The sequence below is a fragment of the Mycteria americana genome, chromosome 1 (genome assembly GCF_035582795.1).
Source record: "Mycteria americana isolate JAX WOST 10 ecotype Jacksonville Zoo and Gardens chromosome 1, USCA_MyAme_1.0, whole genome shotgun sequence".
Taxonomy (NCBI): domain Eukaryota; kingdom Metazoa; phylum Chordata; class Aves; order Ciconiiformes; family Ciconiidae; genus Mycteria; species Mycteria americana.
The window spans coordinates 136,747,697-136,774,589 of record NC_134365.1 but is presented as its reverse complement, the minus strand read 5'-3'; the positions used below and the strand labels follow the sequence as shown (position 1 = coordinate 136,774,589).

At 46.9% G+C, this 26,893-nt stretch overlaps 1 protein-coding gene across 2 annotated transcripts in view; it reads left to right on the top strand.

Moving 5' to 3' along the window:
• The window catches only part of NHS (NHS actin remodeling regulator), a 265,444-nt gene that overhangs the window by 234,152 nt on the left and 4,399 nt on the right, over positions 1-26,893 (top strand). For both annotated transcript variants that reach the window (XM_075521750.1, XM_075521742.1), the window contains exons 2-8: positions 4,676-4,828; positions 7,234-7,367; positions 15,705-15,767; positions 17,984-18,176; positions 21,439-21,570; positions 22,800-25,757; positions 26,255-26,381. In XM_075521750.1, the coding sequence (XP_075377865.1) occupies positions 4,676-4,828; positions 7,234-7,367; positions 15,705-15,767; positions 17,984-18,176; positions 21,439-21,570; positions 22,800-25,757; positions 26,255-26,381 (3,760 nt within the window). The remainder of the gene's footprint in view (positions 1-4,675; positions 4,829-7,233; positions 7,368-15,704; positions 15,768-17,983; positions 18,177-21,438; positions 21,571-22,799; positions 25,758-26,254; positions 26,382-26,893) is intronic.

Genomic DNA, 26,893 nt, shown 5'->3' with positions numbered 1-26,893 from the left:
GCAGGAGGGAGGCAAGCATCTAGAGAAGCAGACAGAGCTAGGGAGGGAAACCCCTGAATCTATCAAATAAATAGAGCAGAAATCTTTCTTGCTTGGCCTTTGTGGTGTTATTATTAGGACAACCACGCCTGAGTGCACTAAAGCCGCACAACCTTCAAGCATCCACATCTAGCTCTGCTACAGCAGGATCCTTTTTCTGCTTTGCAAAAGGAGGAAGGGAGAGTGAACAAGAGGCTGTGAAGATGAGAAGGGTCTATAAATGATAAATATGATCAACTTCGATAAAACAGCTATTTGGAAGCCTTCAAAAATCTTCTCATGAGAACAGCCATTAGTGTATGTCTGTTTGACATTGGTTGTCAGGAAACCAGCCAACATTAATGGATCCACAGAATGTAATGGAGAATCCATTTAAATGGTCTCTTGTCATTTTGTCATCCCACAAGACAAAAAAAACAATTACTTTAACTCGGGAATGAAATGAACATGATAGTTTATATGATTCACTTGTATATTCTAAATTGATCAAAGCGCACACTAAAAATATATTAACAATCTGTACCTGATGCCTGAAATGCAGGATTTCCTATACCAGTACAGGCTTTTTTTCTCATTCACTGTGGTGTCCAGCTGTTAATAATTTAAAGACTGTGGCTTTACAGTTTCTGTATTGCTTTATTTATTACACATATTATGATGATGCTGAGGGGCTACGGCCACGCGCAGGCTCGGCATTGTAAAAACAGCCTGCAGTGTAAAACACCAAGTGAAAGGAAGGGCTGGCTGGAAGAGTTATCCCCATTTTACAGAACCGAGGCATAGGGATTGTTAATATTTAACCCAAGCTCTTAGCAGAAGTATATGGTGAAGCTTTGACTGCACAGGTCTTCTAGATCTCAGCCCAGTGGTCTTTGACTGCTGAATTACCCCGCCACAGGGTTGGCTTTTTTCTTTTAGTGGAGGTAAGAGATTCAACCCTGTGCAGAAAATCAGACGTTCGGTGGTCCTGAAAGCTCATGGTCTGCTGCTGTGGTTGCATCCTCTGGCTTCAGCTCCCAGCAGTGGTGTCCAGCTCCCAGGGGCCCATGCCCAAAGAGTGGGGGCCAGGCGAGATAGCGTTGCAGGAGCACAGGCAATATGCGAAGGACATGGACAGATGAATGCAAAAGACAATGTGCAAGAAATGAAGTGGAAGCAGGTCCCTCTTTTGGCAGGCAATCACATCTGGTAATCCCCTTCAGAAAGGGTGCAGGCTTTCTCACTTACAGGTTAGCTTTTTCCTTCTCTTTTCCCTTTCCGGGAGGCTTTTCTGGAGCTTCATTGCTCTGAGGTTGGGATGCTGTTCTTCAAACATCCAGCCTCATTGCATTTGTGGTGGGTTTATACTTACTTGTCCTTGGGCCAGCATTGTCCTCTACCCTACCCAGCGCTTCTCCCTCCTTTTGAGCTTCTCCCCCACTGCAGGCTGAGAACATTCAACCCCTCGTGGCTTTTTTGCCAGCTCTTTTAGTTTATATTCTGGACCACCTCGAAAATCCACTCCAGCTTTTTAGTATTTTAAAGGACTGTTCAGTTCAGTGTGTACTGTGCAACATTTCTGCTTTCTTGGTGTCAGTGGGGCATATTCCCTGACACGGCGAATCAGAGTTCTTGCAGGGAAAGGCGAGAAGATACGGATGCGTGCTGGCTGGGGCCATGGCACAGGGTACTGTAAGCTTCTTAGTGCCCTATCATTTGAAGATAAGCAATGTATTTGTGCTTTATTTTTCTTCTGGTACAGCACTATGCACAGCTCTGCCAGGTTTGCCGGCCAAGGGAGACTTGTTGGATGGCTGAGAGGTCATGCTATTTTATCTGTTAACAGCAATGTGTGTCTACAACAGCAAGCGTGTAGCAGAACTGTATTAGCTTGGTTTTATTTTTAAGTCTCATACAAAGTATATTAACCCAACTCCTACTCTTCATATTTGTAAAACACCGCTGCCAAAGCCAGAAGAGCTTTCCACAAGTTAAATTTTGCAGCAAAATCTATTCTAGTCTAATGAAATGTCTGAACATTTCGTAAGTAGGTAAAACTTTCCACTCGCTTATTGAGTTCCATCACAGACAACTACTAGAGCTGCAGTCTAGACAGTTTTTTTCTGGGAGTAGGGAGGAACTGCTTGTGCCTGCCGTTTCATTAGCCTCCAGGGTACAATTTGTTATCATGAATATCACATATCCTCAGTGATGTAAAGAATGGGTGGTGTATCATTACTATCACTTACAAATTTTTGTCCTGAGATGAGCTTCCCAAGGAGGCAGTGTGGCTCAGAACAGGATCGGGGCAAGTTGCTTTGTGTCTCGGTACCTCGTCTGTAAAATAGGCATAGAGCTTCCTTACCCTCAAGGGGTGAAGGAAATATAAAAATCAGCTTGTGACAGTGAGACATCCACCTACTGCAGTGGTGACAGACAGACAAGCCATCAAAAGTTCTGCTTGCAATTTGGCAACATTATGTTATTACAATGTCGATAATTTAATTAGTAAATCCTCATGATGAACACCTAGAGGTTGCCATCATTCGGCCTACAAGCCCCCCCACTATCAATCATTTTTTCCTCACCCTGGTGCCGTTCATTGCACTGACACCAGGGCCAGTTGCGTGGAGCAGCACTGCAAACATCCTGCGAACTGAGTGAAACCCCACCTGCAAAAATCCACTGAGAAGCAAGGCAAGGCTGCCTACTGGACACAGAGTTGGAGGTCCCTTCAGTGGTGCTGAAGCTCTGAGAACCTGAACTTCCGCAGGTCTATCACCATATTATACCACCACTTCCACCATGATGCCCACAAAGTTTTGTGAACTGGTTTTTTTCTTATCAAGGAAACTGATAAAGTCTGTCAGCATCCCACACATGGCAGCATGGTTCCTGGGTTTCTCCCCTTGTGTCTGCTCCCTCCTTCTTCTTCTCCTACTGTGCTTTCCCAGTTCCTTTCTCTATACAAAGCACTGGTATGCCTTCATCCCAAGTGAATGTTGTCTTGCATTAAAGAAGGCAACAAAACCAGAAAGAGAAAGGCATCTCCACCAGCTCTCTGACGTGTTGCACTGACTCCCCCTCAAAACAGGGCAACTGCTCCTGCAGGTTAGAGAGGGCAAAAGCACGGGAAGTAGAGAGAGCCCCAGAACGTGCTAGTTCCTTGGCTGGAGGCAACATACTGCTGAGGACGTCCTGCCGCCAACCCCTTTCTCTGGCGTGGCCTCCCACTCGGTGGAGTCCCACAGCAGCGGCACATCCCTTCTCCTTCTCCTGTGGAAGTGGCGAGGGCCCTGCCAGGCAAGGGCTGGGGCAGAGCCTGGAGCGGTAAAAGCAATGTGAGGGGAGGGCCCGGCCGCAAAATACCCACCACTCAGCGGGCAAGATGGAGGCTGGAGAAGGGGGCTGGCACACAGGCTGGGTCGCTAAGACAGAGTTACAAATCCCTGGTCGTATTCTCTGTGGAAGAGGGCTCTGGCCATCAGCGTTGTGTGGGACTGTGTTGAGATTGAAGCCGCCTCTGCGCCGCTCGAGGCAGCTCCTCTGGGCTCTCGCTGGTCGAGAGAGATGAGGGTGACGGCGAGGAGCGCGTGGCCAGTGTGGGGACTGACCCGAGGCACGCTGGCGGTTTGGCTCCTCGCTGGGAGGGGAACCCCGGGAGGTGCCTCTACCACCCTTCCGCCCATGTGCCCAAAACAGCTGCAGCTGCTCCTTGGCGTTACAAGAGGAGATGACTGGAGAGACTGTTTGTGTCGATGCCCGTAGAAGAAGGAGCAAGCCCAGTGCTACAGCTGAGGACGTGCCACAGGCTCTGCTGCGTTACATGGGCTGCTGAGCACAGGTGGGACAAGCCTGCTGCGCGCCGCCGGCTGGGGCAGAGCACTGGCATCCCCCATGGACCTCCTCTCCTGCTTTGGCCCTTGGAAAGCTAGCTGCTGCGTACGCTGGGGTTGGTGGGGACATCTCCCCTGAGTCCCGGCGCTCCTGAGAAATTCTCTGAAATCTTTAGTGGACTTGGTTCATGTAACTTTCAGCGGCAGACTTCTGGCGTTTCTCTGTAGAGGAACTGAAGTGTTCCTGTCCCTCAGAAGTCCCTGTCTGTTAAGGGAACTGCTTTTGATAGGTGACAGTTAAAGTCGCTCAGCAGGGCGGGCAGTTAACCTCAGTCGTTACGCGCCGGAAGGCAATGAGCTAGCAACCTGTGTCAGAAATTAGTTGTGCGTAACGTGATGTAGTGAAAGAGCATATTGGCAGGAGAATGGCTAAATAGAAGACCCATTCCTCTCTCTGCCCTTGCTCAAAACGTCACTGTGGGAAGGTTGCGTAGCTTCTTTGCGTTTTCACTTTGCTGTCTATAAAATGATTATTCCTTTAGTCTGTATATCTAACACTAATAGTATCATAGCACCTACTTGCCTCCATAGAGCCATTTGCGATCTGGCAAAAGGGCATTGTCTAAATGCTACGTGGTGTAACGTGGTATGGAAACACGGAGAAGATAATGGTCACTGTTATTTGGTGGGAGGTGAGGTGCTGTAACGTCCCCAGTGCTTGTCCTTGGCACTGCTGTTCCAAGCGAGAGACTTTGCTTTTCAGCTCGGTTGATATAAGAGAGGCTAGGAGTCTTACCTTGCACTCTGGTTTTATCCTACAGCTGTCTCCAACCTGGATGCAGAGAGCAAACTGAGTGTCTATTACCGAGCACCTTGGCATCAGCAAAGAAACATCTTCCTCCCCTCCACCAGACCGCCGTGCGTGGAGGAGCTGCACCACCACGCCAAGCAGCACCTGCGAGCCTTGCGCAGAGGTAGGTGCCCACACACGCTCCGGCTCCAGCTCCACACACGTGAAGCCTCTCCACCATCTCCTCCAGGCAGCGGCAGGGTGCTCAGGCACAGGGCTGTGGGCACTGGTCTCCACTGGGACTTAGGTACTCAGGCTAAGAAATAAAGTGGAAGAAATTCTAGCAGTAGAAAAGGCTGGTGCCCTCTTCAGGTTGTTTATGATTACTAGAGTAGAGCTGAAAAGGATTTTTTACTTTTCCTTTTTACATTCTTTGTTTATATGTTTTTCTAGTAAAGTGGATATGTCTGAGTTGTGCGAGCAAATCCGTGCACTGACCCCAAAAGGATGGAGGCACTGAGTGTTTCAACAAGGCCATCTTCTCTCCCTCTGCTAAATGGATGTTAAACAATGCCTCAGCTCCAGGACAGATAAGATTTAACTTCCCAAGGGCTGAAAATGGAGAGCAGTGGTATTACAGAGTCTCCACAGAAACTGAGCTGGCTGCATGGGGTTTCCAAGCATGATACTGGAGGAGACCTGCATCCTTCAAGGGTGGCAGCTGAAAGCCAGGTGATAGCCCAGACAGCTTGGAAGGGTCGGGCAGGTCTCCCCTCCCCAGGCCAGGGAACACCTCCTGACATCACCTAACAAACTGCAGACCTGTAGCCTCAAAACCGAATCATGCAATACGGGGAGGAAGCGGGAGCAATCACGGTCATAACCACGCTCCTGGATGCCTGCCATAAGGGGAATTTCCTAGGTGCAAACGTCTGGATGGTCCTACAACAGCACACTACAGGGAAAGCAAAAGATGGGGAAAGGTCAGTTTTCACTGGGAACCTAACCAAGGGAAAATTCTTACCAGGAAGCACGTAAAAGTAGGCAAACAAGCCTGTCTTTCTTCTATGCCATAAGGAAGGAGAAAATCCATGCAGGTCACCCTTAAAATGTTCAGCATCAGCCTCCGGTGTTGGAATTGTTTTGCACCAACAGCTATCATTGCCTTGCTCATTTATTATTGTTATCAGGTTTTAATAATAATCGACTAGTCGGATCTGTAGAGCATCTGTTAGCTGGATAAAACGTTCCAATTAATTACCGCATATGAACTTCCCTACAGATTTTAGCTCAAGAACACACTGAGGGTGTAGTACGTCTTCATAGCCCTGCAAAGAGCCATACAGCCAAATTGCAATCACAGTAGTGTTGGAGTAGAGCAGAAGTTGGCTTTTCTGCTCTTAGCAGCTCTGCTTTGCAGTTGTCCCAGGACCAGGCTGATCTCTGCCTGCCATCTTGTGGGCAGGAGAAATCCTGACAGCAGCACGGGCAGGCAGCTGTCAGAAAATGCCTCATCATTTTAAAGTTATAAATCTCTGTTTTGGCACCTTCCCGTTCTCCATGTTTAACGGCAGCTGTGCAGGTTCAGCAGGCAGCTTGGCATGTGCTGCTTTATTTTATTTTCCAAATAACTGCGTATATTGGAGTGAAATTATAATCGGAAATTTACCCTGAACATGTTTATTGTGTCTCACCTATTTCTTCTATCAAAATTTCATTATCTCTTTATCTATTTAACCAGCAGTAATTAAAACTAAATGTTAGATCAGAAAACAGCTATGCTAGCAGCAAACATTGTTGGCTAGACTGTAGCTATGTGCATCAGGTGAATCCATCGTCCCCTTTCAGCAGCACTCCGTGCAAACAGTAAATCCCTGACTGTCACCTAAAATTAGAGATGGGAAGTCCATCAGCATTCTCCCATTTGCTTGGAAGGTTTCAGAGACTTGGGGCTGATGCTGGAAGAGGGCTGAATATTGTGACCCCATGGTGAAGGAAGACTCCTCCGGGCCTGGGTTGGAGATATCCTGACTTTTCCAGGATGATCTCCTCTATGCCGGGACACAGAGCTGCCACTGCAACAACCTTCATGATGCCAAGCCAATGCTCAGGACCTGGCACTGCCATGCAGCTGGGGAAGGAAATCCTACCTGGGGCTGTGTTTCCTTCTTTCTCCTCAGAGGGGTATATTTTATATGGGTAGAGTGCAGGCATTACTGCAGCTCGACGTTTCAAGGCAACAGGCGCTGCAGGTTCCCATTGGGAATCAGGACTCGGGTCCCAAGCACCTAGAAGGCACTTTGTCACTTGGGATGAAGGGTATAAATCCCATTTGGGGAGAATTCGGCTTCAGTGCACACACTGGGGTGTGTTGTATGAGCGTTGCTCTTCCAGGGGCTTGGACATCCGGTAAGTGCTTCTCCCCTTCAGTTGCAACACAGGGATCATAGGTACCGGTCAGTGGAGAAGAGGAGGACCTTCATCTTTGGAGTCCACGTCCCGTTCATTTCTTTGTTGTGCTGTTAATAGAGATAATTATATGTTTTTAACACTCTGAAAGACTCATGTCTTCTTTCTCCTCCAAAACAGAACATCGAAGCCGAGGTGATAACAGAGAGCAAAAAGTCCAAGGCCCCATCACTGTGGTGGCTCCCCCCTTTCCTCCCTTCCCCGCAATCTCCAGTCAAAAGAGGCAAGCGATAAAGGACCGGCACTTGCTACGAGTAAGTCTTTCACTACAGCTATCACACACAAACACGTTATTAGCATTGTGGGACCTAAGTGTGACAGTGCTTCACAAGTGCCCCCGCCCCGAGCCTGTGCAGGTACAACACAGCTAACCTTAAAGACTGATCAGTAACATAACTCAGGTCACAGCTTCCAGCAGCCGGCCCCAGGGTGGACGTTTCCATTGAGAAACCTCTTATTTTCACGCATGGCCAGCACACGTACGCACTCATTCACACGCTCCTCCACAGTCCTTCACATTCTCCGCTCCTGCTTTAGGTGGCACTTCCAGGACCCTCCTGTAATTTCAGTAAGTGCTGTAATTTCAGCCCTTGCATTAGCATTGCCAGGAGCCAAGAACTCAAGGGCTTTGAGTGCTGGCTTGAGGCTTGCGTGGGTGCAGATAGGCTCAGCAGCACTTCAGCTACGAGGAACTACAGTTTCCATGTATGTATGGGCAATGGTCCTGTTCTGCAGTGGCCACCTACAGTTTTTTCAGATGCTTCATTTCTCACACGTGTCCTTGCAGCCAGCCAAGCAGGAACTCCAGCTGAAGATCTGGTCCTCTATGTCTGTGCTGACTTGCCCCTGCTGCACTAATTTGAAATCAAATTAGTGTTGACGATATGGTATTTATCATCATTAAAGGAAATGCACCCAGATCCAGAAATTTAATTCTGACTGTGTGCCTAATTCCCACTGGTTTCAGCAGGAGTTCAGTACCTGTGTGGCTCAGGGTGTTTGAGCCATGAAAGTGCCATAGTAGCTAAATTCTGCCCTGTGATAAGAGCCATTGCATTCCTCAAACCATTTTAAACTCCACAGGTCAGACCTGGATTTGACTTTTAGTTGATGCCTATGTCTAGTGCCAGCCCTCAGCGTAGGGATAGATCTGTCCTGCATCTGCAGGTACAGGGATGTTGGCATCTACAGAGATGCTACACCCATGAGCACATTATAAGTGTGTAGCTACTGAATCATCACCTACTTAGCTTAAAAATCCAAGTACATTCATCCTAAGCCATTATGTTAACCATATGGAAATACTGCAATGGTAAAGGAGTCACAGTGTAAAGCACCCATCCAGGGACCAAAACGTCAGCTAGCCACTCCATAGGAAGAGTTTTGTTTCTCATTTGAAAGCATGAAATGCATGATAAGGTTTCAGTTAGTTTGACTATTCTGGCTTTTTGGCTGCTTATCTGGATAATTTCGAGGACAGCATCACCATCACTGCAGGCTTTGAACTGGTTAAATTTGCAGGCCTTATGATTCGACTGGAAGAAGACATCTTGATGTTAAGGGACAGCATAGAAAAGAGTAGGAAGACATAAAGGAGAAACAGGCTTACTTGTTTCTTCTTTATAAGTCATCATCAAAGCTAGAGCTGTAGTAGGGTTGTTGAAAGGTAAAGGAGACGTGACCCCACGTTATGGCTCGGAACTAGTTACAGATAATAGTTTGGACAGTATATTGAACATGAAGCTAGCTCTCTCAGTTAGTATCAGATGGGGAACAAGGCATGTCTTTTGAAATTGCATACTCAGCGGTGAAAGGCCTGAATCTTTGCTGTGTTTGGAAAACAACCAGTGCATTTTAGACATTACTTCCATCTGTGGAACACAACATAATAATAAATAGTGAGCAACCCTCTGAGTCCTCTATTAGTTGGCAAAATGAAGTCATGCTGAATGCAGATGTCTTGGCTTTATCAGCAAGTCCACCTTTTTCTTTTCAAGAGGGAAAATATTAAGCTTTGTGCCCACCCATACTGGGCCTTTTTTTGGAAGCTGACCAGGTTCAGTGTTCCCCTGAGGAGGAGCAAACAAGAGTTGCTTGGAGGTTGTCATCCTATCGATTTCAAGGCATCTGGCAATGTTCTGCTTTGGTAATTGCAAATACTCCAAGGCCAGAGTACTTCAAAGTGCCTTGACCCGTTTCTTAGAGAACTCCTTGTTCGTGGGGCAACTGTAAGAAGAGAGAACAAGGCAAGATGAAGCCTCATATGAATGCTCTGTCTGGCAGAAAGTTAATCAGAGATTTTTACAAGACACTACAACAAAGGATAACTAATTGATATTGTGCCAGCCTTCATGACTTAATGATATCATTACAAGAGAAAGTCGAGAATGCTAGCTTGCCCTCTTTGGCATAAGCTTTTTGACATCTGCAAAGGCGTATCTGCTTCAGGGGCTGTCGGTAACGTTTGATATCTGATTCCAGTCAATTGTCTGGAATCATCTATTCATCAATGAACTAAAGATGTTAAATCCCACAAGAATTTTTATTCGTGGCATAGCAGTCTGTTCTGTATCCCACTTTTCCGATGCATTGGGAAGGTGCTGGTGAAAGCAATACTAAACAATAATAAACGCCCCTTTCTGTGTTTCTTGTAAATTCGGAAAGTGATCAACAAGAACCTGGGAAATTTTTAAAAGTTACAGGATCTGACTTTTCCAAACTGACCACCTAAGTTAAGCTCATGCATTAAGGCACTGAAATAAGTGGCTTGATTTTGAGAAATGTTCACATTACCACTGTGAGGACTGGGAGAACTACCACTACTGAAAGCTACTGTCTGAGACCAGCCAAGGCTTCCACATTTGTACATTTTGGCTGCTGTTTTATTGCTACCAATTAGGTGGCTGTGAGCTTTTCCAAAGATCTTGCATATTGTATAGTTAAGCTAGAGAAAATCAACCACAGCAGATGAAGATTCACTTTTAAGCATGACTATTTTTACAGGGAGGAAGATGCCAAAGTCCCACAAATTCCAAGAAAGCCCAAATGAATTCAAGTCCAAAGCGACTAATGCCAGTGTAAATGGGTCTGCGTTGATTGTGAGACTTGTTTAATCCATTTTTTAGCAAATTTACACCTTGGCCTCAACAGCATCCTGTGACAATAACAATCTGTATGAAAATGTATCTTTTGTTTGTTTCAGACCTGATGCCTCATAATTTTATCGCATCCCTTCTAGTTCTTAGACTGTGAGAAACAGCGAGCACTGCTTTCCTGTTCCCTTTCTCCGTGCCCCTCCTGGTTTTGCAGACATGATTTTACTTTTCTATCCAATCCAAATCATTCATTTTTAAAGCTGAAAAACTCTGGCATACTTAGTCTCTCTCTACACAGAAGAACTGTACAACCAAACACAGTCATAAGTACCATTCGTTCAGGCGTTTTTGCCAATGAAACAAAAAAAACCCCAAACCCTTAAAATAATCTGAGGACAGTACGAGGAAAGTATGGACTCGGGAAAATGAGGGAACTTTTCCTCACACATGTTCCCATGACAACCCTGCCTGTAGCACTGCTGAGGCCAGTCACTGAGCGTGAAGATGCTGTGTCATTCCAGCTGCATTTCAGACCGCTCATTCATTTTCTCCGCATTTTTTCTTTCTCTGGTTTCCCCACGTCCAGCCAGCCAGGCTCTGAAATCTCAGTGTTCAAGTTCAGAATGTCATGGGATCACACTTTCTCAAACCCCTCGTGGCACAGCTGTTATAATAAAACAAGGGAGATGAAGCAAGGAACCCATAATATTTGGAAATTCACACTCACAATTGCACAAAGTTCAGTGTCAGTTTGTTCATAATTATAATGTGAAGAGAAAATAACGCATCAGGTAATTTTATTCCATCTCCCTGCCATTTCAAAAATGTTCCCTATGGTCTGCCTCAGCATGCTTTGTACAGCAAAGGGAAACACAACCAAATATACTAACTTTCACACAGTTTTGTGCTGAAGCCGTATGAAACCTCAGTAAAAAATAACTGAGTTAAGGGCCAGGCACAAGTTGGGCTATGCACTTTCTGTGTGCAAATCCTGCTCTTGGAAATAAAACCTACCTGGCGTTATTCGTCAGAATGAACTTGTCTAGCACTATTTGTGCAATAAGCGTAATACCTACTACCCTGTATCGTGGGATGATTATTTTGTACCTTCGTCTGCTGGAATGCCATGTGTGGTATGACTTCTGTCAGAAAACACGTCTTATTTTTGTCTTTACCTTGTCAAAACATTGGAGCAGTACATTAATTGTTAAAGGATTTTCAGTACTTTAACAGATCGCATTTGTGATGCTCCAAAAGAAAAGAAAACACCCACAAGCAGATAAAACAAAAACTTGAGGAGAATGAAACATATGGAATATAAACGTCGGGAGCAGGCAGGTGAGCAGGGCTGTATTTTGCAGCAGAAATAGCACGGTCAGAAGTATTCCCGTTGTTTTCTCTTCAGCATCAGTTGACTGCATAAGAAAGCTGCTTTATAGGTACGAATGTTAATTTCTAATTAAGTAGTCAACTGAACACACTGGAAAGCTGCTAACCTTTTATTAGTATTTCTTCTCCTTTTACCAGACCTTTAATTTTTCCAACATGTAAATCAATACCATTTTCTTGAACTCCTGTGAGTTAATGAAGCAGCAGGCTCTCGGTTTTACAGGCGGAGAAAGGGAGACAGGGAGATTTCACCCAGGGCCACAGAAGGAATCAGTACTCAACTCATATGAATGTGGGATTAAACACTAGTTCACACTTATTCTACACGTTACCTTTCCAGTATGTGAATGTTTGCTTTCAAATGTGAAGTCAGGATGTACTGTTAATAGGTACATATTATTTCTGTGCTCACGTAGGGTGAAGGCATCCTGCATATGTTCTGTTTGCTGTTGGAAATGGACCATACATGAAGCTTGCAGATGCTGAAGCTTCATGCTAATGCTCTGCTTGGGTGAATATCACCCACTTTATTCATAAGATGAAGGAAATGTCCGCCACTCAGTCCTATAGAAGCCTGAGGTCAAAAATAATATGGATGGCTTATGCTTTTTATTAGCTGCAACTTTTAGGCAGCAGGAGTAAAAAATAATCCTCTGGAGAACACTGCTGTGCTGCTAGCCGCCTCCTGCCCTCGCCAAGCCCTGTGCTGCTGGGGTTGTGACTCAGCCACCGAGATGTCCTGCCAGGTAACACCTTACCTACGTGGTCAAACACAGCTGAGGGGGAAGGAATCAACTCAGCCATGCCTACATTTGACAAACATGTTGAGGATAAATGCTCTTGATGAGGCTTTAGCATTGTCAAGACATCTTTAATTACCTGAAGAAAAATTAGTTCTTTATTCTTGGGTTTATGTTTTTCCCCTCACCATTGCACTGTGTTCAATACGCCCTGTGCACTAACTTTGAAATCCCAGTATCTCCTGTAATGCTATCACTATAGGTAAGGCAGGCTACGTACATGATTTAACGCAAATGATGCTTCTCGCTCTAGTCTTCCCTTATATCTTGAAGGTCCTGAACAACATTGGCATCTCAAAGCTTTGGGGGATGGAAAACAGAAGAGGGGCTGAAGTGGCATTTTTGTCCTGTTATTGGCCCATTCATTTCCTCCTCCGGATCCCAGCTCTGGGACAATAAATGGGGCAGGCCCATAAATTGCCAGGCTGGCAAGTTTGTCGACTGCTAAACTGCTTCTTTGTCACTGCACTGATGGGGTTTAAGATTTTCATTCGCTAAAAGGGTGAATTGTGTGTCCGGACCTAGGTACCTGCAAGAAATGCTAGGCTCTTCCTAAAATCAGTGGGGAGAGTGTTCAAGGGTGCTTCATCTCACCCCCAGTTAGGTGCTGAAGGAAGGTGAGCTGAATCGCTCTGCGGCAATGCCGCTTTCTCTTTCTCTACAGGGGAAGCTTTGTTGACTAGTTCAGACTTGGACATCTGACTTTGTTGTTGTAGTACACAGAAACCAGAGACTTTCACATCGAAGAGACGCGGCGCACTGAGAAGTCAGATCACGTGCATATGCAACCAAGATTTTTACTGCAAAGCAGTTTCACGAGCACAATGGCACCTCTACAAGTGAAGCTGATGGGATAGCTCAGAAAATAAAGATGCTCACATTTGTCAGTGACTGCAGAATAAATCCCTATTCAAGCAATTACACACCAGTTTGGTTTCAAAGCAATCTTAGCCCATTAAAGAAAAATGCCTATTTAAAGTATTCTGGCTTTGTATTTAACAGATTGATTATCACCGTTGCTGTTTGCCAAGCACACCCACACAAAAGAAATTCACTTTGAAAACTGCCTAACTGCAGATTTGCCCATCCGACCAGAACAGCCTTGGGTATATAATAATAATTTCTTGCTTAATTACGTGTTTACTCAGGACATTTAGAGATATTCTGGTCTTCTGAGTGAATGAGAACATTTGAAGAGCGGCAGCTCTCTCTTGCCCCCAGCATGGAGGTGTTGAAATGCTGAGGCTGCTGCTATATCCCAGTGTCCCTCGGCTGCCCGGCAGTGGGCACAGCATGGGAACAGGCAGTAGATGACCTCGGGACCCCTTGGCAAGGTAGCAGTGGCACCGCCTTTCTCAGGAGCACTGCTGTGACAGCAGGAGCTGAAATTCTGCTGGTCACCTCCATTTTTGTCCTACCTCTTCATGGCAGCAACCTGCCTAGGAAGTTTGTCCCGCTGTGCTTAATCAGAGACCTGAGAGTTTGGCCCATCCAACGATGGCTGCGGATACACGTGACCGGATGGGTGTTTTCTTGGAGGAGGCGGGCAGAGCGGCACACAGGGGAGGTAGGAAAGCCCTGCACTGCCAGCACAGACCGATGCATAGCCAGACCTTGCCTGAGGCCAAAGTCGAGGTCCTGCTGTTTCTCCCAGGGAGGTTTGCCCCTGAGCAGCTTGTGCACGTAGCTGTGCTTGGAGCTCGGGGTAGGAGGTTCCTCCTGTTTCCTTCTCCTTGTGCACTGACTAAGACCATCGTAGGCCTTTGCGGGACATTGCAAGGAATTTTATATCCTGAACTCTTGTCACCTCAGCAGTGTTTGTCTCCCCCTGTCTCAGCCCTCCCCAGAGATCCTCCAACACCTTCCACGAGGAAGCTGGATTTCAGTTCAAACCCTGATCCCATTAAATGCAGTCAATCTGCTCAGAGCAGGTGACTGGAAACTCAGCCAGAGGACCAAGGGTGAAATCACCCTTGTGTATCTGAAGAGTAGACTTAACTGGTTGATGTATTCAGTATCTCCACACCCTCCGTTGCACAGAGGCATTTGTCCTGCAATAAGGACTTTTCCCAGCTTGGGAGAACTGGTTTTGCACTGACCTGGGTAGAAACTAACCTGCTGGAAATGTTAACTGGGAACAGTCCTCTTCTGAATTCTCCCCCCTGCTCTCCTGTAAGGCTGATGGGCAGCTCATTTGGAGGCTTCCCTTGGTTTTAGTCCTGCACACGGGACCAGGGCAAAGCAGGAGGTGTTGTGTATCTAGGAAGAGAGTAGGACAAGACAGAGAATTAGGCCTTTTGAGACTCACCACAGCTTTGGTGGGGTTTTTTTGAGAGGAGACCATATAATGCAGTCTTTCAAACTGAGGTTTGTGGTTCATCCGTCACGGCGGTGTTGATAATGACTGGGAGGAAAAACGTTCATAGGATTATTTGGCAGGTCTACTAACTAATGCAGGGGGAGATAATAGCCCCCACCAAGAAACACTTGCTAGAGCTTTCCAGTGCGATCAACAGACCTGTTTTCTTTATCTCCTTTTTTGGTTTATTTCCGATTTCAAAAGAAGTCATCCTTCACTCCTGGGTTTTGAAAACAGGACATTGCAACAAACAAACCAGAGCTTCTGCCAGAAGAGGATTTCAGAGGTGCAGGGATTCAGCGAGACCCAGGACGTTGTGGGCATCGCTGTTTGTCCTTTCAAGCACTATAAAAAATGAGGAAAAGCCAATTTGCCGTTGTCACCCTGACACAATGATTGCAACCTTAGAGATGTAATGATAACATCAGAAAACCTTAGCAATCAATGTATTTGATAAATCACCCTCAGGACCAGCATTATTTATATCTATTGCTTAAATACCTCACGCAAAAAAATTCCCTTATATTATGAAATAGATAATTTATAATGTAATTGGATAAGTACCTTGCACTGCTTCAGCTCCAGGCAGTACACAGTGTGAGTTACCAAACCAATACAAGGCATTCCTGGGACAATTTAAGCATGTCTGTACAAGGAGGTTGAACCAAATTCACTGCAGTTGTGTCTAATCTGAGTAAGCAAAATCAGCACAGACTTCACAGGGGTCCAAACCACTCCGTGGGCGCAGTTGCTTGAGCTGCATTTTGTGGAGAAGTAGGCTGTTCTGGGGAACAAACCCATCAGTAGGAAATAGGGTGGAAATCTCAGCTTGTTTTGCCTGTGATGCTAGTTTATCTGGACAAAAACAATGTGCTTTTACCAGAAATGCTTTGTCTATGTTTTTAATTTTTTTTTTTTTTTTTTTTTTTTTACATTTCACATTTATAGTTTAACAGCACCCGTTCGCCCTCCCCAATTGAGTGTTGCCACATGACCCCCTGGAGTAGAAAGGTACTGGAAAAACAAGCAATCCTCAACTAACAGCCCTGTCTCCACTCTTCTCCCTTCCAGATCCTAACCCTTCCTCTTGCTTGCTTTTCACTTGCTAACTTTACTGTGCTAAAAGAAGCCTCTTCTGTTTTTCTCTTGTCAGTAAGACACAATAATGACTTTTTTTCCCCCCTCTTTCATTCTTCACCTTGGATGGGTTTCAGGAGCTCGTGGCGACGAGGCCACCTCCTCCTATCGCCTCCTTTAAAAGGTCTGAACTGGGACAGACTCAATAGTGTTAGCGATTGCATTTCATTCTCTTGCAATGTTTTTGCCAAACTGCCCCTTCTCTTCTTTTTTTCCTAAATGGTAAGAAACTGTTCAGGCAATGCCAGCACGACAGCGGGTATTTATTCTCCGGCCATTTGGTGATGCCACTGTTTGGAAAGGAGGAGCTCTGGCAGCCGGGGTCACTTTGCCCGCTTTGTCCAGCACTTCATTGTCATCCAGGGGAGGAATCGGCAACAAATGCAGCCTCCGTGCGTGTGTGTGTCCGTGTGTCTGCGTGCGTGTGTGCAAGGGGGTTTTTTTTTGCATGCATGCACCACAACTTTTGGGGGGGGAGTTACCTAGGAAACAAAGTCTTTTGTGCTTGAAGTTTATATGAGCTATTCACGTCTGCTGGGAATCGGCACAAAAGCTGCAGGCAGAAAGAAGGCTGCGATGTTTGACGGAGAACCTACGTGGGAAAAGGGGGTTTTCTGCGGGCGGGAGGAGGAGGAAGCGTGCGTTGTCTCGGGTCTGGGGGTGCTGCAGGAGGTGACGCTGGTGAGGTAAGTAAGTGCCCTCCAACAGTTTAAATAGTAGCTGCCGAGTTAAGATCTTAAATGCTTTTGGGGCTGGGGCGTAAATGCTGTTTGGCAAGCTTGAGACGGTTAATTCCCCTGGGATTTGTGAGGAGCCTGGGCGGAGGAATGGCAGAAGTACAATGGCAGCCCGGGCGTGATCCTGCGGTGTTCAACACCCGCCTGCACAACGCCCTTCCAAGGAGCCGGAGAGCAATATTTTATCTTCACCGTGTTTGCTACTGAAAGTAAAACTGGCAAATGAAGTGTAAACAGCAGGCATGAGGGGGAAGGCTGGTAGTTAAGCAGCTGGGAATTCAGGATCGAAGAGAAAGCTGGCCTGAAAGGGATTGCGCTTCATTTTTAAAAACTGAGAGGCAGACAGATGTCCTGGGCTGGTCGAAGAGTTGTCACAGCTTATAGAAGAATGTATTAACGGAAAAAGGGAGGGAAATTAGGCAGAAAAAGGTAAGTGTTTCTCCTCTCCGTCCCTTCCAAACAAAATGGAAACTTTTTTTGCAAACAAAGAGACCCCCAAACCCAAGTTGGTAGCCAGCACCACGTGAAAACGTGCTTCATTTATTTCTCTTTTACTAGACAAAATTATAGCAGCTTTGCAGGACAGGGTGTTGTTGGGGGATTTGTGTCCTCCAAAAGAAAACAAACCATCTGTGTTTCTTCCACGCAGTTTACTTTTCTCTCCGTTTCTTTATCTTCCTTATCTAGCGCTTCTTGTAGCATGCTGTAAAAATGTGCATGGTTTCTAAATAACCCTTTGAATTTCTTCTGGTGGCAGCTACTCTTCTCTTTGGCCACTGTCCTCCCGCCTCGGCACTGTTAACACCTGCCGCTTCCCACCGCATAGCTGCTGGATGGCTGTGACTTCGGTCTGCTCACGTTCTTACTTTGTAAAAATGAAATGCAAATGGTGGTCTCAAGTACGGAGGGGTCTTTTTTAAAACTTTGGGCCTTCTGATGCTTGCCCTCAAATGAAGGGTTATATGGGGCCAGTCCTCGCTTGTAATCAGTGGACTCGGGTGTTGAAAATGTTGCGGATGCAAATGAGGGCCCACGTGTCTAGCGCTGATGGTAATTGAGGGCACGCTTGCGACGGCTACCCACAAATGCAGGACGTGCCCCTTCTGACAGAGGAGATGTCCTGTAAATGTCACTGTAAATACGCTGAATTGTTTCCAGTATGTTGAGGTATTTTTCTCCTATTAGCAGGCTGTTATTTTTCCAGTGGAGAATAGCTTGTGCTGTGTGACTTAGCTAGAACGGTTCCTCCTTGCATCCCTGTAATTGATTTCTGATCTGTGTGTCTGCTTTGTTTCAAAATTAGCCTTGTGTGCCTGAGCGGGAGACACTGATTTTGAATGTATTCATTTGCAGTCCCATCCACCAGAGGACGAAGATACAGATGTCATGTTAGGGCAGAGGCCGAAAAATCCAATACATAATATCCCTTCTACACTGGATAAACAAACCAATTGGAGTAAAGCACTACCTCTCCCAACTCCAGAGGAGAAAATGAAACAAGATGCCCAAGTGATTTCTTCTTGCATTATCCCCATCAATGTCACTGGTACAAATCTCTTCTATTTCTTTTTGTATTTATTGCATGGTTCAAGGGAGGTGAAGTACTTACTTTGTTTAATTTATTTGAAGTCACGGGATTGTGCAGTCTGGGGGCAAAGACCCTAGCTTGAGGATTTAGTTTCTGGAAGACAGTGGGCTAAATTAATCCCTCATGCGTGGCCACTGCAGTCACTGAAGCTGCATCTAGGATTAATTTGGCCCATATTTTCAGAGTCATGTTATACAGCGTAACGTAACACTGGTTCCCTGTATAAACAATGTACTTTTGTTGTGTATATAACCTACAGTCTGTATTTACAAAGCCCTCAAATGACTTCTTGAATGTAGCTGACTGAAATAATGCAGAAAGCCACCAAAATTAATCATATGATTATCATGTGTAGCAGGAGAAGAGAAACTAGAGAATGTAGGCTACTATTTGCAGTGCTTTAAACATGCGAGGCATGACTGTGTAGCATGCAAACCATCGCTCTGAGATCTCTTTACATGCAGCTATGCTGAAGGTATAGTAATGGCATTTTCTTTTACTTATATAACATGTGGATACATTTGACTAGATTGATTTAAAGGAGAATTTGTTTATAGAAGCAGCAGGTATATCACTTATTAAATATGATAGATGACTTATTTCCAGAATCAAAAATCAGGCTGTTTTTCTCTTTCTCTTTTTCTCTTTCTCTCCTTCCAGAGGGCTATGGTAAACATAAAGTTGATCTGAGTTTTCCTCAATAATATTTCGCACCAAGTTTTGATTAATGTAAGAGCATAAAGTGGGCTGACTTCCACGGTTATAGACTTGAATATAAACAATCAGGAAAAAAGCAGGGAGCTTTCAGTTAGCCTTCATTCCCCAGAGAAAATATTTGTATTTAATTCTATTTTCCCAGTAACTGGGGGGGTTGGGGGGGAGGTCACAGCCCCTCACATCCCATTGCTCTTTCCCGTGTCTATCAGCGGTGCCCAACCTGCCTGCAAGACAGGCTGTGGGGTTCACCGTGGTGCCGGGGAGGGCTGTACGCCCACAGTCCAGCTTCAGCCCCCAGCCGAGGAGCTCTGGGCTTTTGGGCTTGCAGCACGTCTGTCCTACAGCGTCACGGTGACAAGTCCCCGTCTGCTCCACCATCTGCTGCATGAATCCTGCTGGTGATGGCAACGCGGTCCCGGTTCCCCTCCACCCCAGCAGCGGAGGTGACGCCGCTCGGTGCCACCAGCTCTGCCCACCCGGGGAGGTGGCAGCCAGGAGCGGGTGTCCTCACCACCGGGACGGTGCTTCTGGCCAGCCCACGGGAGGAAAGGTGGCTGGCCAGCAGAGCTGCCTGCAGAGACCCTGCCGGGCTGGAGGCTGGGAGCCGGCTGGTCGAGGTCGCAGGTTGGGCGCTGCCAACAGAAATCCCCCTGGAAGGTAGCAAGTAGTGTGGCACGTTTCTGTGAGGTAAAGCTGGTGTTAAAATGATGCTCTTTCTAGATGCAGTATAGGACCCTAACTGGTGTAGGCTTTCTAAGATGGCTAATGTCACCTAATGCAGTTCAGAGGAGAGTTAGGTCTGGGACCAATGTTAACTTTTCCAGTAATAGCCATTTTTGCCTAGACTCCACCTGCCATACATTGGAACCAAATTTCCACTGATCAGTTTTACAGATCAAGAATGGTATGTAATCTTCTGGATGTTTATGTGTATCATTCTCATTAGCACTAATGGGAATAATTTGTATGCGTCACGGGGAGGATATACCCTCTTCCACTTTCCTCTCAGAGATGACCCCCGTGCATCTGGCGCACAGAGCATGTTCGGCTAACTCACAGTTGCTGGAAAACCAGCAATGATGCTGATTGATTTTTTGTTTCAAAGAGTTTGCTTTCAGTTCTCTGTTTTTGTTTTTTAAGCTTCTCCCAACCCTGAGAAATGTTCACTTCTTTGAAAATGACTGTTGTTGGGGTTTACAGCACTTTCGTTCCATATTAAAGAAAGTTCTTCCTCTGCTTATTCCAGGGGCATTGGTGGTTACAGGACATCTGTCTGAAGCCTCTATTTCACTGTAGTAGATTTCAAGAAGAACTTTTACAAGAAAGTTACTTTTTAATGTTTTACATTGTTATGTAGTGTAATATGTACGTGTATGTCTGTGTATAATTATGTTTTCTATAATTATACGCTATTAAAATAGAGCTTCTTATCAGAATTTTTTTTCCCTTTTGTTTGGTTTAGTTTGTTTGTTTTTCTTAAGATTACAAACCACTGTACCAGCGATCCTTATGTTAGTGTTTCTATGGACCTGGCACATTTTTTCTGACCTGTCCCACATCAACTTCAGAGAGCGTGAGTGTACAGTTGTGCAAAAAGCCAGCACAGATGGGCACTGGTCTTCTGGTGGGCCTCCTTTTAACTTTATTTTGACAACACAGTGTGAAAAACAAAGTGAAGACACTTCCCTGAGCTAATGCCATGGAAACGTAAAGAAAACGAGGAATTCTCACCTCTTCTGTATGACTGTGGTCTTAAATAAATGTGCCCGTGAACTTGGGCTCCTAAATCCAAACTGAGGATCTTGATTGACTGCGTGACCCGATTCCCAGAGTGGACTCCCACGCGTGCCGCCGTGTGCTGAGCACTTGTGAAAATCAGGCCACTTACTGATGTACGCAAATAAATAGCAGCTGCCCGTTTATGTCAGCCTTGGCCATGTGTCATCGTCACGAAGAACGCTCTCTAAACTTGCACGGGGACTTGGCCCCATTTTAGCTGTCTCCTTCCTTTTTGAAATGTTAGCCCCCTTGGCATATTGGTCTCCTAAGAAGTGCCCAACTACTGCAATATGGCGTTGTAACCTTAAATTGTTTTCTTATGCTTAGTTGCTTAAAATAAGTCAGGCTATAGCTGAACAGATTACTCTTTGCAGACAAGTTACTGTCATTGTCCCTATGACAGATGGATAAATAGCTATAAGAAAGATGCCCTGTTACCAAGAGCTCTCAATTCTATTTTCCTTCTTGAATTTCTTTTCTTTTCTTTCTTTTTTTTTTTTTTTATGCCTTCTGTTTTTTTTTGGCAGACCAGGCTGCTGAGGGGGAGCTGGAATTAGATGTAAAACTGTGATATACTGTGATATAATTTACATAAGAGCTACATAAGGGCTCCCTTATGTTTATTCACAGGCTTAATCCAAGCTCACATACCTCCACTGTGTTCCAGCCATGAAAATTTGTTTACTATTTCTAAAGGCTAATGAGACCTATTTATGGGTTGCAGGAGTTGGTTTTGACAGAGAGGCTAGTATACGCTGCTCTCTTGTTCATTCACAATCTGTACTACAGCGGAGACGAAAGTTGAGGAGGAGGAAAACCATCTCTGGCATCCCCAGAAGAGTGCAACAAGAAATAGGTGTAGTATAAATACAAATCTTCTGTAGATAGCTTTCTAACCAACTTAAATTGCAGGGATATGAGCTGGTAGCCAGCCTTCCAAAGAAACGAAACCTCGAAAGCATAAATGCTTGTGGAGTTTGGGAATGATGTGGTTTGGTTTTTTTGATTTAATACAGTAAGCAAAGCTATATTACTCCATATGGCCTTGACAGACCGGGGGCCTTACCGAGTAATATAGATGTACGTGTTCAGCTCTTATCATGTAAATGTTAATCAGTTCTTTTTTTTTCATTTTATTTCTGTTATGAACCCATAGTTATGTGCATAAAAAGTAACTAGATTAAGTGAAAGTTTTTTCTTGTGTGAGGGGAGCTTAAGGTAAAGAACTGACAGATGTTGCTCAGCAAAGTGATGATGAGCTGTCACAACAGCCGGATAACTCACTCAGATGAGCAGTTGGATATCCGCCCTAGAGACAGCTGCTGGTACCCTACGGGAAACTTTGCTAAACATTCCTTTTATTTATCACGCTCGTCTTCGATTCCTTCCTTTCATTCTTTATTACCAAGGATATTTGCCCAAAATCAAGCGGCTTACCTCACTTTTTGTCCCAGGTAAATTAGGAGAAGCTCTGTTGAGGGCTAATGGGATCATTATTTCTTAATGTTCATCTGCACCTCAGGATGGCTCTGCTATCTCGGTCCATTGCTGTGAAACTTGATGGGAAGCAGAAGGAATGTGTTTATCGTAGGGAATAAGCAACCAGAGAACGTATGAAAGAAAGATTCTGTTGCCTTGCAAATATTCTTGGTAGTAAAGAAGCAGATAATGGAAATTGTGAAAAGACAGGTAGTCAAAATAGAATTATTTTTAGAAGCTCGCGGAGTGTTTTGTCCAGCAGCCACTCCTGAAAACTGTCTTTAAGTAGTTGAAATAGAGTGACAAAAATGGAAAACTTAATGTTTATCTTACTACTTACCACAGCAAGAGCAGCTCTGCCTGAGATCACGTAGCAGAAATAGGAAAACTGAGATCACATTGCAGGACTAGGAGAATTTCCCCACCTCACTGGGATGAGGTCTGCCTTATATACTCTTTATAGCAAAGTTAAATTTGGTCCAATGCTCAGCAAGATTAAAAAAGAAAGAATACAGCAGATAATGCTTCTTGGGTTGCTCCGCGGGTCGTCTCGCACCAGGAAATGTAGAGCTGTCTCCCACTCACCTGGCTTTCCATGTGCCCTAGATTCAGACGAGTCGCCGGTGGCAAGAGAGCGCAATGTGATTGTGCATGCAAACCCGGACTTCTCCGGCTCCGGCAGCAGGAGGTCGGGGACCCGGGACTCAGAGTGCCAGACAGAAGAAATCCTGATAGCTGCTCCCTCCCGGCGGCGGATCCGCGCCCAGAGGGGGCAGAGCGTCGTCGCCTCCCTCTCCCACTCTGCCGGCAACATCTTGGTGCTGGCGGACAACGGGGATGCCGTCTTCGCTGCCGCTGTAAGCAACCGCATCCGCTCGCGGAGCCTTCCTCGCGAGGGCGCCCGGGCCAGCGAGGGCCATCAGGATGCCACCGCCAAGAGTGCAGGGTACGAAGCGGAGCGCTTCCTAGCTGGCCAGGAGAGAATCCCGAAAAAGGGGAAGGAGGTCTTGAGCAAGCAGGGTTCACAAGAGCGCCAGCCCATCGGTTTAACTTGTCCTCAGCACCTGCACAGCCCCGAACACGGCATCGGCGAGAGGGGGAGATCGCGGCTGTCAAGGATGGCCGATTCGGGCAGCTGCGAGATTTCGTCCAACTCAGACACCTTTGGGAGCCCCGTTCACTCTATCTCCACAGCAGGAGTCCTGCTCAGCAGCCACATGGACCAGAAAGATGACCACCAGTCCTCCAGTGGCAACTGGAGCGGGAGCAGCTCCACGTGTCCCTCCCAGACGTCCGAAACCATTCCTCCTGCTGCCTCTCCTCCCCTGACGGGCTCTTCACACTGTGACTCCGAGCTGTCGCTCAACACCGCTCCCAATGCCAACGAGGACTCCAGCGTCTTCATCACGGAGCAGTTTGGTGACCATGCGGACAAGGTCAGGGGCCACAGGGCAAGCTCCTTCACCTCCACCGTGGCAGATTTACTGGATGACCCCAACAACAGCAACACGAGCGACAGTGAGTGGAACTACCTGCACCATCACCACGACGCCTCCTGTCGCCAGGACTTCAGCCCCGAGCGCCCAAAGGCCGACAGCCTGGGATGCCCCAGCTTCACCAGCATGGCCACCTACGACAGCTTCCTCGAAAAGACCCCCTCTGACAAGGCAGACACTAGCTCACACTTTTCCGTGGATACCGAAGGATACTATACCTCCATGCACTTTGACTGCGGTCTCAAGGGTAATAAAAGCTATATTTGCAACTATGCAGCTGCGAGCTCTGAGAGCGGCCAGACCGGGAGCGTGACCTCCAGCCTGGCTGACTGCACCTGGCAGGAGTGCGTGAGCCACAGGAGGCAGGGACGGCAGAGCATCTCACTGAAGAAACCAAAGGCAAAGCCAGCCCCACCAAAACGCAGCTCGTCTTTGAGGAAATCGGAGGGTAGCACCGACCTTCCTGACAAGAAAGAACCAAAGATCGGCGGCGGGCAGCACGTCTCTCACACCGCCAGGGAGATGAAGCTGCCCCTTGAGTTTTCAAACACGCCTTCCCGAGTGGAAGGCCCCAACCTGCCAGCCAAGCAGGAGCTCCCCTGGGCGAACCAGGGTGATGGCGTGTTAAAGGACACTCCGTTCGACACCGCTGATATCCCCTCCTTTAAAGATGAAGGTGCTGAACAACCTCACTATGCAGACCTCTGGCTTCTGAACGACTTGAAATCCAGTGATCCTTACAGGTCCTTGTCCAATTCGAGCACTGCTACGGGTACTACAGTCATAGAGTGCATCAAGTCACCGGAGAGCTCCGAATCCCAGACGTCCCAGTCCGGCTCACGAGCCACCACCCCATCCCTCCCTTCGGTCGATAACGAGTTTAAGCTGGCCTCCCCCGAGAAGCTGGCGGGGTTAGCCTCGCCCTCCAGCGGGTACTCCAGCCAGTCGGAGACGCCCACCTCATCTTTTCCGACCGCTTTCTTTTCGGGACCCTTGTCTCCAGGGGGGAGCAAGAGGAAGCCGAAAGTACCGGAGAGGAAGTCGTCGCTGCAGCAGCCGCTCTCGAAAGATGGCACCGCCTCGGTGAGCAAAGACCTCGAACTTCCGATTATACCTCCTACTCACCTCGACCTAAGTGCTCTTCACAATGTCCTGAGCAAGCCCTTCGCTCACAGGCACCAGCTGCATGCCTTCAGCCACAGCAAGCAGAGCGCGGTCGGGGAAGCCCTGCATCCCAGCCCTCCTTCTGCCCTCGCCATCACGCCCTCCGTTCTCAAGTCTGTCCACCTCCGGGCAGTCAACAAGCCTGAAGGAGGGAAACAGAAGGGCAGCGCCCCAGACCTGCTCTGCATACAGGAGACTGCCTTGATGGCGACCGACATTTCTCCGGGCAAAGCGAGGCCGCTCTTAGCTAAGAAACCAGTGTCGCACCAGTACTCCACGGAGGAGGCCATCATGTCGTACATTGACGCCTCCCCAGCAGAAGGGGGCCCCGGAAAGCCGCCTTTAGAGAAAAGCTCCTCTTTCGGCGGGCAGAATAGCTGTGAGCGAGACGCTGTAACTTCAGCAAGCGTGGGTCTGGTTGAAATCAAACCCAGGAAGGACCAAACACACCTGGCCGCTGAGCGCTTGCCGGAAAGCGCTCTGAATCAGACGTGTGCCGTCTCCGCGGATGGGTTTCAGAAGGGCTCAGCTGTCCTCACAGGTGACGACGAAGCAAAAAAACCCAGCCAGGGAGCAGAAACAGAGCACGACCTTCAGCAAGTGCAGGCTCAGCGAGAGCTCTCCGCAGGCGGCGAGGGGAGGCTGGAAGCTGGGCCTGCGGGCGAAAGCCCAGGTCAGGCTGAGGGAGCGGCCGTCGGCGATCAGCTTAAGCACCAACCCGATGTAAGCCACCATGTGCCTGGGAATATCGGCTACGAAGCAGAGACGGCAGCAGTGAATTCACTTGGCGAAGCGAGTTGCAAGCAGGAAAACGATATCGTATCAGGTATCCCAACCAAAAGTGCCTCTGATGACGGCAGGGCGGACGAGATGGCGGGCGGCATGGACGAGCCTTCGCTGAAAGGTCAGTTGTGAACTTTCTGTGTTATATCCGATCATGAGGCTTTGGATGTGACTGGTGGTGGAGTCAAAAAGCAGGCTGGAGGTGCAAATCGGCGTGCCTTTGTAGGTTAAGTACAGAGCCCCCCCCGTCTGTTAGCTAGCCAGCCAGCCCAAAGATATTTTACGCTTTTTCAGTGTATTCAGAGTGTATTTCTCTGATATTTATTTCCTCCCTTGTGCTCCCTTTCAGCTGAAAAGAGAAGGGAGGAGCGCTAACCCTGGGTACAGAGGAGCCTTATTATCACAGCTGTACAGTAAACGGGAGATCCCAGTTTCAGGCCCTAGCAGTGCCCCCTTTATGGGCTCCAACAGGCATACATGATGTTTAGATTAGAGCATAAAATCTGTATGGCAGTATCGGCCACTTGGTTGTGAACCGAGCTGGTGCCTCACCTAGGTGTTGCTGTTGCAAAGCGCGGTGGAGTCTGACTCATAGCGTGGCCTCTTTCCTTGTTTAAGAGTCTTCTCCAAGCGACGAATCCATCGTGTCTCCGCTGAGTGAGGAGTTGCAGGCTGATGCTGAGGATGTCTTTGTGTCTCCAAACAAACCCCGCACTACAGAGGATCTGTTTGCAGTCATTCACAGGTGACCTAACCTTGCGGCAACGGGGAACGGTAACATGCAGCCCTGCACAGTCACCCACTAACGATGGTTATTCGGTGGTTAAGTCTTGTCCTGAAACTACCTTCTTTAGTTTATTGAGTTTAGTTTTCTAAAAGGCAGCTTTTAAACGATGCTTTAAGGTCTGGTGTGCATTTTCAGTATCTTCATGGCATGTGTAGGATGCTCTACAGATAACAACATCAGGGCCGTTCTCTCTAACAAACATACATGTCTCCAAAGAAAACTACCCGCAGTGGTTCCTGCCTTCTGCCCACCAGCTCTGTTCTGGTGAGTGAGTCATTGTAGTGAGAACGATGAGAAGGCATCTCTTCAATTTTAGGGTATTTTGTATTCATCTGAAATTTGCGATCACAACTGAAATTACAGATTTCTGATATTGAATAGGTTATGCTGAGTGTTATTATTAGCTAAGACGCGAGATGCATTGTTGTCTTTATAAAGAGCTGGTTGTGCATACATTGTTTTGGAAGAGC